The sequence below is a fragment of the Giraffa tippelskirchi genome, chromosome 5 (genome assembly GCF_054371585.1).
Source record: "Giraffa tippelskirchi isolate mGirTip1 chromosome 5, T2T-mGirTip1v1.2.pri, whole genome shotgun sequence".
NCBI lineage: Eukaryota > Metazoa > Chordata > Mammalia > Artiodactyla > Giraffidae > Giraffa > Giraffa tippelskirchi.
This window is the reverse complement of record NC_137279.1, coordinates 108,884,761-108,899,542: the sequence shown is the minus strand read 5'-3', so window position 1 is coordinate 108,899,542 and position 14,782 is coordinate 108,884,761. Positions and strand designations below refer to the sequence as shown.

At 40.0% G+C, this 14,782-nt stretch overlaps 2 protein-coding genes across 15 annotated transcripts in view; one reads left to right on the top strand and one right to left on the bottom strand.

Moving 5' to 3' along the window:
* The window catches only part of PTPN22 (protein tyrosine phosphatase non-receptor type 22), a 59,725-nt gene extending 46,173 nt beyond the window's left edge, over nucleotides 1–13,552 (bottom strand). For all 8 annotated transcript variants that reach the window (XM_081493469.1, XM_081493475.1, XM_081493470.1 and 5 more), the window contains exon 1: nucleotides 13,380–13,552. In XM_081493469.1, coding sequence (XP_081349595.1) covers nucleotides 13,380–13,466 — 87 coding nt within the window. In that variant the 5' untranslated portion in view covers nucleotides 13,467–13,552. The remainder of the gene's footprint in view (nucleotides 1–13,379) is intronic.
* Nucleotides 1–14,782, top strand: part of LOC145507281 (uncharacterized) — a 96,838-nt gene that overhangs the window by 48,227 nt on the left and 33,829 nt on the right. For 2 of the 7 annotated variants that reach the window (XR_014054738.1, XM_081493517.1), the window contains exons 3-4: nucleotides 1,849–2,026; nucleotides 6,419–6,575. The exons of 3 other annotated variants lie outside the window; for them this stretch is intronic. The gene's annotated coding sequence lies outside the window, so the exon portion shown is untranslated. The remainder of the gene's footprint in view (nucleotides 1–1,848; nucleotides 2,027–6,418; nucleotides 6,576–14,782) is intronic. 2 more of the 7 variants (XR_014054740.1, XR_014054741.1) reach the window with 1 other exon arrangement.

The following is a 14,782-nucleotide window of genomic DNA, read 5'->3' as shown; positions in this document are numbered from 1 at the left end:
TCCACTGTTTCCCCATCCATTTCCCATGAAGTGATGGGACCAGATGCCATGATCTTAGTTTTCTGAATGTTGAGCTTTAAGCCAACTTTTTCACTCTCCTCTTTCACTTTCATCAAGAGGCTCTTTAGTTCTTCTTCACTTTCTGCCATAAGGGTGGTGTCATCTGCATATCTGAGGTTATTGATATTTCTCCCGGCAATCTTGATTCCAGTTTGTGTTTCTTCCAGCCCAGCGTTTCTCATGATGTACTCTGCATAAAAGTCAAATAAGCAGGCTGACAATATACAGCCTTGACGTACTCCTTTTCCTATTTGGAACCAGTCTGTTGTTCCATGTCCAGTTCTAACTGTTGCTTCCTGACCTGCATACAGGTTTCTCAAGAGACAGGTCAGGTGGTCTGGTATTCCCATCTCTTTCAGAATTTTCCACAGTTTATTGTGATCCACACAGTCAAAGGCTTTGGCATAGTCAATAAAGCAGAAATAGATGTTTTTTCTGGAACTCTTGCTTTTTTCGATGTTGGCAATTTGATTTCTGGTTCCTCTGCCTTTTCTAAAACCAGCTTGAACATCTGAAAGTTCACGGTTCACGTATTGCTGAAGCCTGGCTTGGAGAATTTTGAGCATTACTTTACTAGCATGTGAGATGAGTGCAATTGTGTGGTAGTTTGAGCATTCTTTGGCATTGCCTTTCTTTGGGATTGGAACAAAAACTGACCTTTTCCAGTCCCGTGGCCACTGCTGAGTTTTCCAAACTTGCTGGCATATTGAGTGCAGCACTTTCACAGCATCATCTTTTAGGATTTGAAATAGCTCAGCTGGAATTGCATCACCTCCAGTAGCTTTGTTCGTAGTGATGCTTTCTAAGGCCCACTTGACTTCACATTCCAGGATGTCTGGCTCTAGGTGAGTGATCACACCATCGTGATTATCTGGGTCCTGAAGGTCCCTTTTGTACAGTTGTTCTGTGTATTCTTGCCACCTCTTCTTAATATCTTCTGCTTCTGTTATGTCCATACCATTTCTGTCCTTTATTGAGCCCATCTTTGCATGAAATATTCCCTTGGTATCTCTAATTTTCTTGAAGAGATCTCTAGTCTTTCCCATTCTGTTGTTTTCCTCTATTTCTTTGCACTGATTGCTGAGGAAGGCTTTCTTATCTCTCCTTGCTATTCTTTGGAACTCTGCATTCAAATGGGAATATCTTTCCTTTTCTCCTTTGCTTTTCACTTCTCTTCTTTTCACAGCTATTTGTAAGGCCTCCTCAGACAGCCATTTTGCTTTTTTTATTTCTTTTTCATCGGGGTGGTCTTGATCCCTGTCTCCTGTACAATGTCACGAACCTCTGTCCATAGTTCATCAGGCACTCTGTCTATCAGATCTAGTCCCTTAAATCTATTTCTCACTTCCACTGTATAGTCATAAGGGATTTGATGTAGGTCATACCTGAATGGTCTAGTGGTTTTCCCTACTTTCTTCAATTTAAGTCTGAACTTGGCAAGAAGGAGTTCATGATCTGAGCCACAGTCAGCTCCTGGTCTTGTTTTTGCTGACTGTATAGAGCTTCTCCATCTTTGGCTGCAAAGAATATAATCAATCTGATTTTGGTATTGACCATCTGGTGATGTCCATGTGTAGAGTCTTCTCTTGTGTTTTTGGAAGAGGGTGTTTGCTATTGTATAGAAAACAGAGCATAAGTTACATCGGGGTGTGGGAAAAATCAAACTTGGCCCTCCTGAGCTAGGCAGAAGAGGGGACTCAAAGTTGAAGTGTCTCCAGTGTTTCTTAAGGTAGTTCTTCAGCGCCTTACAATGGCAGGTCAGTATTAACTATTCCAAGCCTCCAACAGGATAGAGACAGCATGAATGCAAAGGAATGGAATTAGGAGCTCAGGCCTCTACGTCCAGCAAACAAGGCTACCACTAGTAGGAACGGGGAACAAGACTGAACTGGCCCTGAGTGTGCACGCAATCGTCTTCAACTAGACAGGCAAACTTACGGGGATCGTGTTGCCACCCATTAGTCAGGTAAGTGAGCAAGTGGGAAGCAGTAGCTAAACTGGGGTGAGTAAACAAAGAGTTTCAACTTTAGATCAATAAAATGTAAGGATATGGCAAAAAGAAATGCATTAAATGTATTTTAAATGTCCAGTGAATAACTTTAAACGTGGGACTGGATGGTCCTACGTGGGACTGGAGGCTGAAGATGGAACTGGGAGAAACTAGCTTTATGGATGACATGATATATTTATTCTAGTGGAGGCACTAAAAAAAACTGCACCTTAATGGATACAATGGAGTAGGAAATGGCAACTCACTCCATGATTCTTGCCTGGAAAATTCCATGGGTAGAGGAGCCTGGCGGGCTATAGTCCATATGTTGCAGACAGTCGGACACAACTGAGGGGACTGAGCACAATGGGTACAAAAGTCAGGAAATGCTGGTAAGTTTGTTCAAGTGATAGGCCAATTCACACAAATGAGTCATTTCAATTCAACAGATATTTGTGCACTTGCTATGCAGGAGGTACTGTGTTCATGACTGCTTGGCTAGTATTGTTATAAATAAATACAGAACTAGGATGTATCTATATCTTCTCTATAGAGCTGAGATGTATCCAGGTCTTCTCTGGTCTGTCTATGATAAAATCTTCACAAGTTGCTACAATACCAACCTGACTTCTAGTGCATTATAAACCGACATTAGCACTTGACCTTCAGGACTAGATATCATCTTTCTGTTAGGGTTCATTTTTAATAAATGTTCATATTTAATATGCTTCATATTTAATAAATGTCTTTGTATTAATAAATTCCATATTTACCATTTATACAAAAGCACCTCATATCCAGGAAGCATAAAATTCTTTTTTTTTTGCTTTTTATTGTTTAAATGGAACCCATCAACACTAAAGGAAAAATTTTCATATAAATTTTTAAAATAAAAATGTAATGCATATGAATTGCAGAAATTTTAGAATATACAGAACCCATAAAAAGATGATTAAAAATCATCTTATTTATAACCCTCAGTTAATTATTCTTAATATTTTGAAATATTACATTCCAGCCTTTTATTCACATGTTTGTAATGAAGATGGGCTCATACTGCACATAGGGTTTTGTAACTTGCTCTCTTTACTTAACAATTTGCATTCTTCTACATTATTTGTGGGCCTCCCTGGTGGCTTAAACATTAAAGAATCCACCTGCAGACTCTTCTATTGTATGAGATGCGACATAAGTTACTTAACCCATTCCTTTATACTCTTGGACTTTTAAGTTGCTTTCAATCTTCCTAAACAATCCAACAATATTAGAATAGGTAGCCAGAATCAACATAAATATCTTTCATTATTTCCTTCACATGAATTCTTAGGAGAGTTCAACGAATTTGCCTGTTTTGAAGGCTTTTTATCCATATTACAAAATATACATCAGAACCAGTATACAATTTTGCCTCCAGGAAGTTATAACAGCAATGTTTGAGACCAGTATAACAGCCATGTAGAAGACTGCATAATTCTAAATGCTGGTCAACATAGAGATTATGATGTTTTAAGTATAGGTGCATTTGGTAGGTAAAGTGTTATTAGTTGTATTTTATGTTATTTGAATTTCCCTTTGCAGTTTCTTCTCTACAAAACAGTTCTTAGAAGGAAGAAAATACACTGTAATCACATCACCCTACCTATATGAAACTGTGTTCTTATTTCTGTATTCACATCCAGTCTTTGAACAAATACATATAGACATCCAACAAACTCATACATGCATTTTTAGCACATTTGCCATTCTCTAAACTCACTTTTTCCACATGATCATACTGTTTTTTTAACACGTGCTTTTTAAATCAAGATGTCTCAACTATCGCCAATGTAGAAAAGAAAAAAGCCTCTAAAGAGTTTTAAACATAAAGGAATGCATCAAATTGACCAGCATGAAACACATAACTAAGCCTTAACCCATATTTAACACAATGGCTGAAAAGCACATGTAATAAAACCACAGTTGGTTGTAGTAGTTGACCAAAGTGAATACCTATTCCCTTGTAAATTATCATTGATCGGATTAAAAAAGTACATTAATGGAAGAGGATGATCCTCATTAAGCTTAGAAGAAGGAAAATAAAGTCACTAGTGTCAAGAAAAAAGTGGTGAACACCATCCTGAGGGTTCAAACAAAGAGATGAAGACATCATATACCATCACAGTTGAGGTCACCAAAATCACCATGCTCATCAAGCAGCTTTCTTACTATCATTGGCTTCTCATGTAAGTTTCTCTCCAAATTCAGAGAATATGCTGGCCAGTAAATGCAAACTTCTATTCTGACAATAATTTTTCTCTACCCAAAATTAGTAAATTGGCATTCTTGTTTCTGGTGAATTTCATATGTATTTGCCTGATTCTGATCAACCCTTGGTGTATTGACACAATTGATTTTTTAGACCAACAAAGCTAAAGTCAAGACACTGAACTATGGTGACTCAAAATAGTTAATACTACCCTAAATTGACTATGCCAAAGCCTTTGACTGTGTGGATCACAATAAACTGTGGGAAATTCTGAAAGAGATGGGAATACCAGACCACCTGACCTGCTTCTTGAGAAACCTGTATGCAGGTCAGGAAGCAACAGTTAGAACTGGACATGGAACAACAGACTCGTTCCACATAGGAAAAGGAGTACGTCAAGGCTGTATATTGTCACTCTGCTTATTTAACTTATATGCAGAGTACATCATGAGAAACGCTGGGTTGGAAGAAGCACAATCTGGAATTAAGATTGCCGGGAGAAATATCAATAACCTCAGATATGCAGATGACACCACCCTTATGGCAGAAAGTGAAGAGGAACTAAAAAGCCTCTTGATGAAAGTGAAAGAGGAGAGTGAAAAAGTTGGCTTAAAGCTCAACATTCAGAAAACTAAGATCATGGCATCTGGTCCCATCACTTCATGGGAAATAGATTGGGAAACAGTGGAAACAGTGTCAGACTTAATTTTTTGGGCTCCAAAATCACTGCTGATGGTGATTGTAGCCATGAAATTAAAAGACGCTTACTCCTTGGAAGGAAAGTTATGACCAACCTAGACAGCATATTAAAAAGCAGAGACATTACTTTGCCAACAAAAATCCGTTTAGTCAAGGCTATGGTTTTTCCAGTAGTCATGTATGGATGTGAGAGTTGGACTGTGAAGAAAGCTGAGCCCCAAAGAATTGATGCTTTTGAACTGTGGTGTTGGAGAAGACTTTTGAGAGTCCCTTGGACTGCAAGGAGATCCAACCAGTCCATCCTAAAGGAGATCAGTCCTGGGTGTTCATTGGAAGGACTGATGTTGAAGCTGAAACTCCAATACTTTGGCCACTTCATGCGAAGAGTTGACTCATTGAAAAGACCCTGATGCTGGGAAGGATTGGGGGCAGGAGGAGAAGCAGAAGACAGAGGATGAGATGGTTGGATGGCATCACCGACTTGATGGACATGAGTTTGAGTAAACTCCGGAAGTTGGTGATCGACAGGGAGGCCCGGCGTGCTGCGATTCATGGGGTTGCAAAGAGTTGGACACAACTGAGCGGCTGAACTGAACTGAACTTTAGTGACTACTTGGTGTCTGTCAGTGCACTCTGTGATCATAACAGTAATCGCATATATTAAACCTTGGCAGAATTCATAAAAATGGGACTTCAGTGGTCTAGTGGTTAAGACTGTGCTTCTACTGCAGGGGGCATAGGTTTGATCCCTGGTCAGGGAAGCTCTGCCTGCCACGCAGTATGGTGTAAAAAAATGTTTTTAAGAAGAATTCATAAAAATGATTAGAAAAAATTAAGACCCAGCTACATGCAACTAAATGAATTTTAGAAATACAATGTAGAGTGAAAAAGGAAAATATTAAAAATGTATATATGACATTTTATTTACATAAATTCAAAAACAGGTAAAATTAATCTCTATTGCTTAGTGATATATAGGCCTTAAAGCTATGCAAAACAAAGAAAAAAATAATCTTGTGATAGTGTTTACCTCTAGTCAGGTGGAAGTTGAGGGGAGTTATGATCTGGAAGGATACCTAAAGGATTTCTTGGGTGTGGGCAATGTTCTATTTCTTGATCTGAGTGGTACTTATATAGATACCTGCTTTATTACTAATTGTTAAATTGTATGTGTGTGTTTAAAGCACTTTCCTGTGTATATGTTATATTCTACAGTTCTCTTTAAGAAGTTGAGTGTTGTGCTGTGCTAAGCCGCTTCAGTCATGTCCGACTCTCTGCAACCCTATGAATTGTAACCCACCAGGCTCCTCTGTCCATGGGATTCTCTAGGCAAGAATACTGGAGTGGGTTGCCATGCCCTCCTCCAGGGGATCTTCCTGACCCAGGGATTGAACCTGCATCTCTTGCGTCTCCTGCTTTGGCAGGCAGGTTCTTTACCAGTAGCTCCACCTGGGAAGATGGATGGATAAACAGGAAGCAATGGAGTGGGAAGATGTGGAGGAGATCAAGAGCACAAGGTCAAAAGTTAAATAGTTTTATTTCAAATCTGAGTTCTACAACTTATGATCTCCATGACATTAGGTAAGTTGTTTGATTTCTCTGACCCTCAGTGTCTATCACGTAGCAAATACTATTCTTGTTGTTGAGGATATCAAGATAAGCAGAAGTAAATCTGAGCCTTGCCTTTGTGGAGCTTCAGTCTGATGGGAAAGCAGACATTAATCAAATAACAACACAAACTAATGTGTAATTGGAACTTTGATAAATGCTATGAACACTTTACTAAAGCTGGGGACTGGGGGGAAACTTTTAAAAAATGACAGATGGTGCTGAGGGCTTATTTGATTTATTTAGGGAGGTCAAGGAAGGCTTCTCTGAGAAAGTGACCACCAAATTGATATCTGAAGAATTATGAAGTGTTAAGTAGGTAAAGAGGAGAGTGAAGGAATATTCAAAGCAGAGGTAACAGCATGTGTACAAAGTCCTGTGGCAGAGAAAACATAACAAGGACGAGAAACTGAGCACGCTGTAAAAAGCTGGAAAACTTGGCAGCGGGTCCATGTGGGACTTTATTAGCCTTCATTACAAATGGCTCTTTGGGAATTAAATAAGGCTCTGCTCATGAAGCACTCAAGCAGACAGTATGGAACATGACAAAATGGGTTAGCTATTATGGAAACTACATGAACAGTAAGTTTATATGAGGAAATGCAGATTGAAAATAGTCATGAAAAGTTTTCAGGCTCGGAAATCAAATAAACAAAAGTAACATAACAAAGTACTATTTTATACTAATTAAATCTAAAAAGTAAAACATGATTTTATTTGATGTAGTTTAAGTATAGAGGCTAAGAAGCCTTGGAATCAAACGTATCAGAGTTCCAAATCCTGATTTTGCTATTTCAAGGATAAGATGAAGGTAATTATTTCCTCTTGGGGTTGTTGTAGTGATTAAGATCATATACGGTAAACCACTTTGATGGCCTAGTATATGATAAGCAGTCAAAAAATTTATCTATTACTATCTTTTTTAGATATTAACTGAGACTAGCAAGGGAGTTCATGAGTTGCTAAGTCGTGTCTGGCTCTTCCCAACCTCATGGACTGTATCCCACCAGGCTTCTGTGTCCATGGGAATTCCCAGGCAAGAATCCTGGAATGGGTTGCCATTTCCTTCTCTAGGGAATCTTCCTTACCCAGGGATTGAACCCTGGGCTCCTGCATTGCAAGCAGTTTCCTGCATTGCAGGCTGATTCTTTACCTACTGAGCTACCCGGGAAGTGCTGGGGGTAGAGAATATGATAAATTCAGATACTGCAAGTTAAAAAAACTCTCTTGGAAACTCATTTGGCAAAACTTAACCAATTAAATGCTAATACTCTTTGGTCCAGTAATAACACTTTTGGGCATCTAGCTCCAGAATATAATCCAAACGAAGGGGAAAACCACATGGACATCTATTGCAGTGTTATCGATAATCATGAAAAATGAGAAATAACCTCAACTTCCAACAACAGAAAAATAAATTATTTGGGTGCCTACCTCATGTCAGGCATTTTATATATTTATTCTAGTCACAGAAATTTTGCAAAGTGAATATTATTTTTGTTACCATTTCTTTTTTTTTTTTTGTGGGAGACCGTGTCTGTTCTTAGTTGCAGCATGTGCCATCTTTCCGTTGAGGCATGTGGGCTTATGGAGAAGGAAATGGCAATCCATTCCAATATTCTTCCCTGGAAAATCCCATGGACAGAGAAGCCTGGTGGGCTATAGTCCATGGGGTCACAAAGAATCGGACACGACTTAGTGTCTGAGCATACATACAGGCTTAGTTGCCACAAAGTATGTGGGATCTTATTTCCCCAACCAGGGATGGAACCTCTGTCCGCTGCATTGCAGATTCTTAATCACTGGACCACCAGGGAAGTCTAGTTACCACTTAGGTTCTTTGTTCAAGGTCACATAACTAATAATAGGCAGAAAGCAAATTTAAATCCGGATTTATATGACTCCAAAGCTGTTACAAGAACAGCACGATTGCCTTAACTTGAAAGTCAGCTCCACTAGTTACTAGCTATGTGACCCTGAGCAAGTCAGTTAACCTCTCTGGGTCTCAGTTTCCTCATCCATAAAATGAAAATAACAACAGTGCCTTCCTCAATAGATTAAATGAGTTGACATATAAAAGTGTTTAGAACAGTTTCTGTAAGAGGTATAAAAGTATTAGCTATTACTTTATTTTCATCATATTATCAAAAGTCATTAATATAGCTTTTAATCCATATAATTTTGTTGCAAGAAGTGAAAATATGAGAATATAAAATAATAGGCATGCTTATAATTACAATGATATGAAAAGCATTCTATGAATGGACAAAAACTAGAATTTCTATACCCCCTAAAATTTTATTTGTTGGGATGTGGGTAATATGGTGAATTTATTTTCTTTTAACTTGTAATAGCATTGTTTTATAAAAATAACAATAAAGGTTTTATTTTTTTAAAGTATCTTTAAGAAATTTTCAATAGTATGATTACATACTGCTATTTCTGCCATATAGAAACTATGCTAACTAGGGACTTACCTTTAGGCTAGGTTCTGTGAGGGACTCAGGGTTATTGGCTGAAGCAAGATATTATTGCATAAGGATTAATTTCACACTCTGATATGACAGATCCAGGTTAAATTTCATGCCTATGGCTGAGCAGCTTACTTAAGCCAATTATTTAACCTCTTAGAGCTGCATTCTCCTTATTTGTAAGTCAGAGATGAGAACTACCTCATAGTTTTTTTTTTTTTAATGAGTAATAAATAAGATAATGGATGTGATGCTTCCTTGACATTCCACCAAGACTATCACAATTATAATTAAATATTTAATAGAGTAATTAGTTGTTTAATGTCTGCCTCTCTAAGACAACTCTCATGTCTTAAAAAGATAAGCTCCAACATACACACAATGGACTATTACTCAGCCATTAAAAAGAATACATTTGAATCAATTCTATTGAGATGGATGAAACTGGAGCCCATTATACAGAATGAAGTAAGCCAGAAAGAAAAACACCAATACAGTATACTAATGCATATACATGGAATTTGAAAGATGGTAATGATAACCCTATATGCGAGACAGAATAAGAGACACAGATGCATATAACAGTCTTATGGACTCTGAGGGAGAAGGTGAGGGTGGGACGTTCTGAGAGAATAGCATTGAAACGTATATTATCATATGTGAAACAGAACACCATTCCAGGTTCAATGCATGAGACAAATGCTCAGGGCTGGGGCAATGGGATGACCCAGAGGGATGGGATGGGGAGGGAGGTGGGAGGGGGGTTCAGGATGGGGAACACGTGTAAACCCATGGCTGGTTCATGTCAATGTATGGCAAAAACCACTACAATATTGTAAAGTAATTAGCCCCCAACTAAAATAAATAAATTTATTTTAAAAAAAAAAGATAAGCTCCAATGGAGCATAGAGTGTCACAGAACCAGTATCCAGCACAATGCTTTGCACATAGTAAGCACTCAATAAATATTTGAATGAAGGCATGAAAACCTTATAGGAGTGGTCAGTGACAGTTTCAACTACAGAAGTATTATTGAGAGACTTCCCTGGTGGTCCAGCGGTTAAGAATGCCAATGCAGGGAACACAAGTTTAATCTCTGGTCTGGGAAGATTCCACATGCCATGGGGCAGCTAAGCTCATGTGCTACAATTACTGAAGCCCACATGCTCTAGAGCCCGCAAGCCACAACTACTGAGCCCACATGCTGCAACTACTGAAGCCGGTGTGCCCTAGAGTCCATGCTCCACAACAAGAGAAGCTGCTGTGATGAGAAGCCAGAGCACTGCCGCTGGAGTAGCCCTCGCTCTCTGCAACTAGAGAAAGCCTGAGTGCATCAATGGAGACCCAGTGCAGCCAAAACTAATAACAAATAAATAAAAGATAAATAAAAATTTTAGACAACAATAAAATACGAGGATTACTGAGTTTAGCCTTAACTTGGGAAAAAGACCTTGGCATGAGAAAAAGACCAAAGCAGCACAGTACCGGCTCTAGCTGTCATAGCAGGGCTTTGTGCGCTGCACAAAGATACTTGGCCAAGGGGGAAGTGGGGACTGATATCTAAGCCATGAACCCAGTGGGAGCAGGGTGTACAGAGTATCTGCCTGGAAGTAGAGATATCTTTCGATGATTTCCGAAGAAGTGAAGTGAAGTCGCTATGTTGTGTCCAACTCTTTGCGACCCTATGGACTGTAGCCTACCAGACTCCTCCGTCCATGGGATTTTCCAGGCAAGAGTACTGGAGTGGATTGCTGTTTCCTTCTCCAGGGAATGTTCCCAACCCCAGGGATTGAACCCGGGTCTCCCTCATTGTAGGCAGATGCTTTACCGTCTGAGCCACCAGGGAAGTCAGTTCCTGCAGAGACACTCCTATTTAGGCCAGCAGTGGCCACGTGTCACAGAATCAGCCCTCAAATTTCAGAAACATCAAATCCTGGGAGAATATATTCAGAGCTGAAGATGGAATGAAGACATGACCAGGTGGAAAGTCTTCCTATTGAAGAGCAGTATTTATCTTGTCCCAGCCAGCATCCTGGCCCCATTCACCACCCCCCACCTCCCTCCAAGCTACTGTCTCTGGTATCGCAGCTGAACATTAGGTGGGGCTGAGGGAAAGACTCTGTTTTTCCACTGGAGGACATGAGTCAGTGAACAGTGAGGTTCCACTTAATCACCACACAAAAACAAAGTTCTTAAAATTAGGAGCTAGAAAAGCAAGGAAGTGATTAATATAAAAGTCAGGAGAGTGATTATTCCTTGGGCAGGGCAGAGTAGGGTGGGTGTGGGGGCGAGGGTGGCGGCAAGGAAGCTGATGAGGAAGGGACACATAGAGGTCTTCTGGGACTGACAATGTTCTGTTCTTTGACCTGGGTGGTGGTTGCTTTACAATTATACTTGGGTCTTATGTAGTTTTCTAAATGTGTATTATCACAATTTTAAACAGCTGGAAAAAACACAAACTATAAAAGGTTTTTAAGCAGGGAAAAAAAAAATAACCAGATCACTTGGTGGTATTAAAAGATCACTTGGGTGTCAAACGGAAAATTGATTGAAGGTAGGGCAAGGCTAGAGCAGAGAAAACAGGAGGTGAGGTAGCTGCTATAATTTGGTGAGAGGTTATAATGACTGAGCTAAGAAGAGGTAAAATATCAGAGAGATAGTCTATATTACTTTCTAAAACCCCATCAAAATAAAACAGAGGCTGCTCCTGCCCCCTCAGCTCGGTTCTTACTTCTCTGTATTGGAGGTATTTGGCTCAGGAGTTCTAGCCCAGAGCCAGGTACATGTTTAAGACACATAGGCCAGGCTTTCCACCTCCCCTCCCTCCCTGCTAACTCTACTAGAGGGACTCAGACCGTCTGGCCAGTGGCAACCAGAGTGTCATTTTTTCATGACACCATGGTATTATCCAAGTTGAGCTGACACAGGGGTTTCTATCATAATATGAGATCACATCATAATATCTAATCACTCAAGACTCTGCAGAGTGTTTTCACATCTTACTACCTGGTCGGGAAGATCCCTTGGAGGAGACCATGGCAACCCACTCCAGTATTTTTGCCTGGAGGATCCCATGGTCAGAGAAGCCTGGTGGGCTATAGTACATAGGGTCACACAGAGTCAGACACAACTGAAACAACTTAGCACGAACACATCAGAATGTTAGCTCCATAAGGGCAAAGGTTTTTTGTTCACTGCTATCTCCTTGGTGCCTGGAACTAAACTTGATACATAGCACATGCTCAATAAATTTACTGAATGAATGGTCACATTTAAGTATTAGTATTGATCTTTAGTCATCACAATAATCTTGTGCAGAGAGGTAGGACATAAATTATTATCCCCGTTTCAGAACTCAGAAAATAGAGACTCGGTGAGATTAAGGAACATGCCAAGTATTTGATAATTTGGTTGATGACAGTCATGACTTAATTTTAGACTTCACACTTAAATTCGCTAATTTTTTCAATTTCCTCACAACTGACAAGGTAAGGTTTGAAGTTCTTACAGAGCCGAAACACCAGCTGGATGTATTCCAGAATACACGATGAGTACTCTCAGACATCCTATGTCATCTGATGTGCTGGGTTATAAGGTGAATGAGGCTGACCCAGCTACCATTGCATCAATAAGCACCGTTCCACTAGAGGAGATACAGTGTCCCTCTAGGTAATCAAACCTTAGACTACTTTGTGCCTATGTTTCTCTCCATCTCCCTCACCTTTCTCTACTCTCCCTCCTGGCCATTCCAGCCCTCCAAGCAAAAGAAGATTAAGAAAACCCTGTTACTGTAAAAGCACACATTCTCACATTTTTTTCTTCATTAAAAAAAGCAAAAATGAATATGGCAGAAAGTAGTTAGGGTGCTCTTCAAGAGTTTTTGTCATCCAAATGGAACCCACAGGAGGGTTTCATAAAAGCATAATGCTCCATGAAAAGTTAGTCTTGGTTTCTTTCCTCTTGATATTAATTAAAATTAGCTGTTTGAAGCATAAACCCAACTCAGATACCTGGGAACTCCAGATGTTCAATTAATATATTTATGCAACTGGAATTATGTATGTCATCTATAGGAGTCCTAGTCAAAGTCCAAGAACTAGGAAGCAAAAGATTTAAAACTGTATTTTGGAGAGAATATCTAGAATACACACAAACCACTTAGAGAAATCAAACTTTTAGGTTGCCTTCTTCCCCTGAAAGTTCTGAAATTCACTTTATCCGAAGAACAACTTGATCTATGAGAGTTGAACCACTGTCATCAAACAGTCTATGTAACTAGTCTAAGAGTGTCACACATAAAACTTACCAGAAATTCATTAGCAAACTCCTCTTTGTTACTTTTCCTGTGTTGTGCCTCATCCAGGAACTTCTGTAGAATTTCTCTTTGGTCCATGCTGCAGGGGAAGAGAGATAGTCTACGAGTGGGTTAAGGGAGGGCATGTCAGATGTGTGTCATGGCCGAGACGGCACTGAGAAGCCACTGCAGCCGCTTGAGCAGAGCATGTTGAAGGCTGTGGTTTACTGACTTCATCACAAGCCCTAGAGGAAATTAGTATGTAACCAGCCTCTGTGGTCACACAACAAAGCTAGCACCCTCACTCCTGGGCCCTAGTGCCTTCCTTCTCAAGAAAGCGACCTGGTTGCAGTTCAAGTTTTTAACAAACAAGAGGGTAGCTAGAATGCAACGTGTGTACAGTCTGCTTATCTCTGAGACTACTCCATTCCATTGCCTGTAAGCAAACTTCATCATTTTTCTTACTTCCTAGAGAAAAGGCAGAATTAACAGTTTTCCTGAATAGTTTCTGCCACCTCCCATTTCCCCAGTGAGCACAAAAACCCTGTTGACACCTTCTATTTCCTCATGTCCCAAAAGAACTCTGTAAAAGTTCTTGTGAGCCCAGAAGAGGAGACAGTTTGGAGACACTGCTTGGAGTTAAGACACCTTCTAAAGCTTTCTTGTCAGTGTGATCAGTGTCAAACGTCTGTCCATCAGAGAAGGCATTTTGGTTGAATTTTTGCTTCTTCCATATAGACCTAACTCTCTTTCAGATGAAGCAAAGTCAGCTGCTTCTGAGAGAGTCTGTGTCTCTCCCAGGGCTAGGGAAGTGCTCACCTCCAGTAAGGGAAGTGCAGCTGATTTCAGGATCCCCACCCCCACCTTCCAGCACTTTCTGAGCTTCATTTGGTTTCTGGATATAAAGACTAAAAGCCCTAGTCTACATAGGATCCACAAGCACAGTGGAGCCCATGAAGAGGACCTGACCAGGAAGTTGGCACAAAAATCCCCTGTGTTAATGCTAGTAAAATATGAGGGAGCAGAAAAAGAGTAACCAGGCAAGAATACTGGAGAGGGTTGTCACATCCTCCTCCAGCAGATCTTCCTGACCCAGGGATCAAACCCAGGTCTCCTGCATCTCTTGCAGTGGTAAGTGGGTTCTTTACCACTAGTGCCACTTGGGAAGTCCCAGTAAAATATAAAGGAACAGAAAAAGAGTCAAATCAACCACTTTGCTGACAACAATACACCATTTAGGGCAGAAAGCCTGAAGAACTATTTCTAGAGAAGACATTTATACTCTGCAACCAAAGCCTGGAGAAAAGCCATTGTTTCTGGAAGCCACATTGTTCATGTAGGGTTTGGGCCTTGATAGGGAAGCTGTTCTAGAAAAAGCTCCCATGTATTAGCTTACATGAGTTCCCTCCTCAATG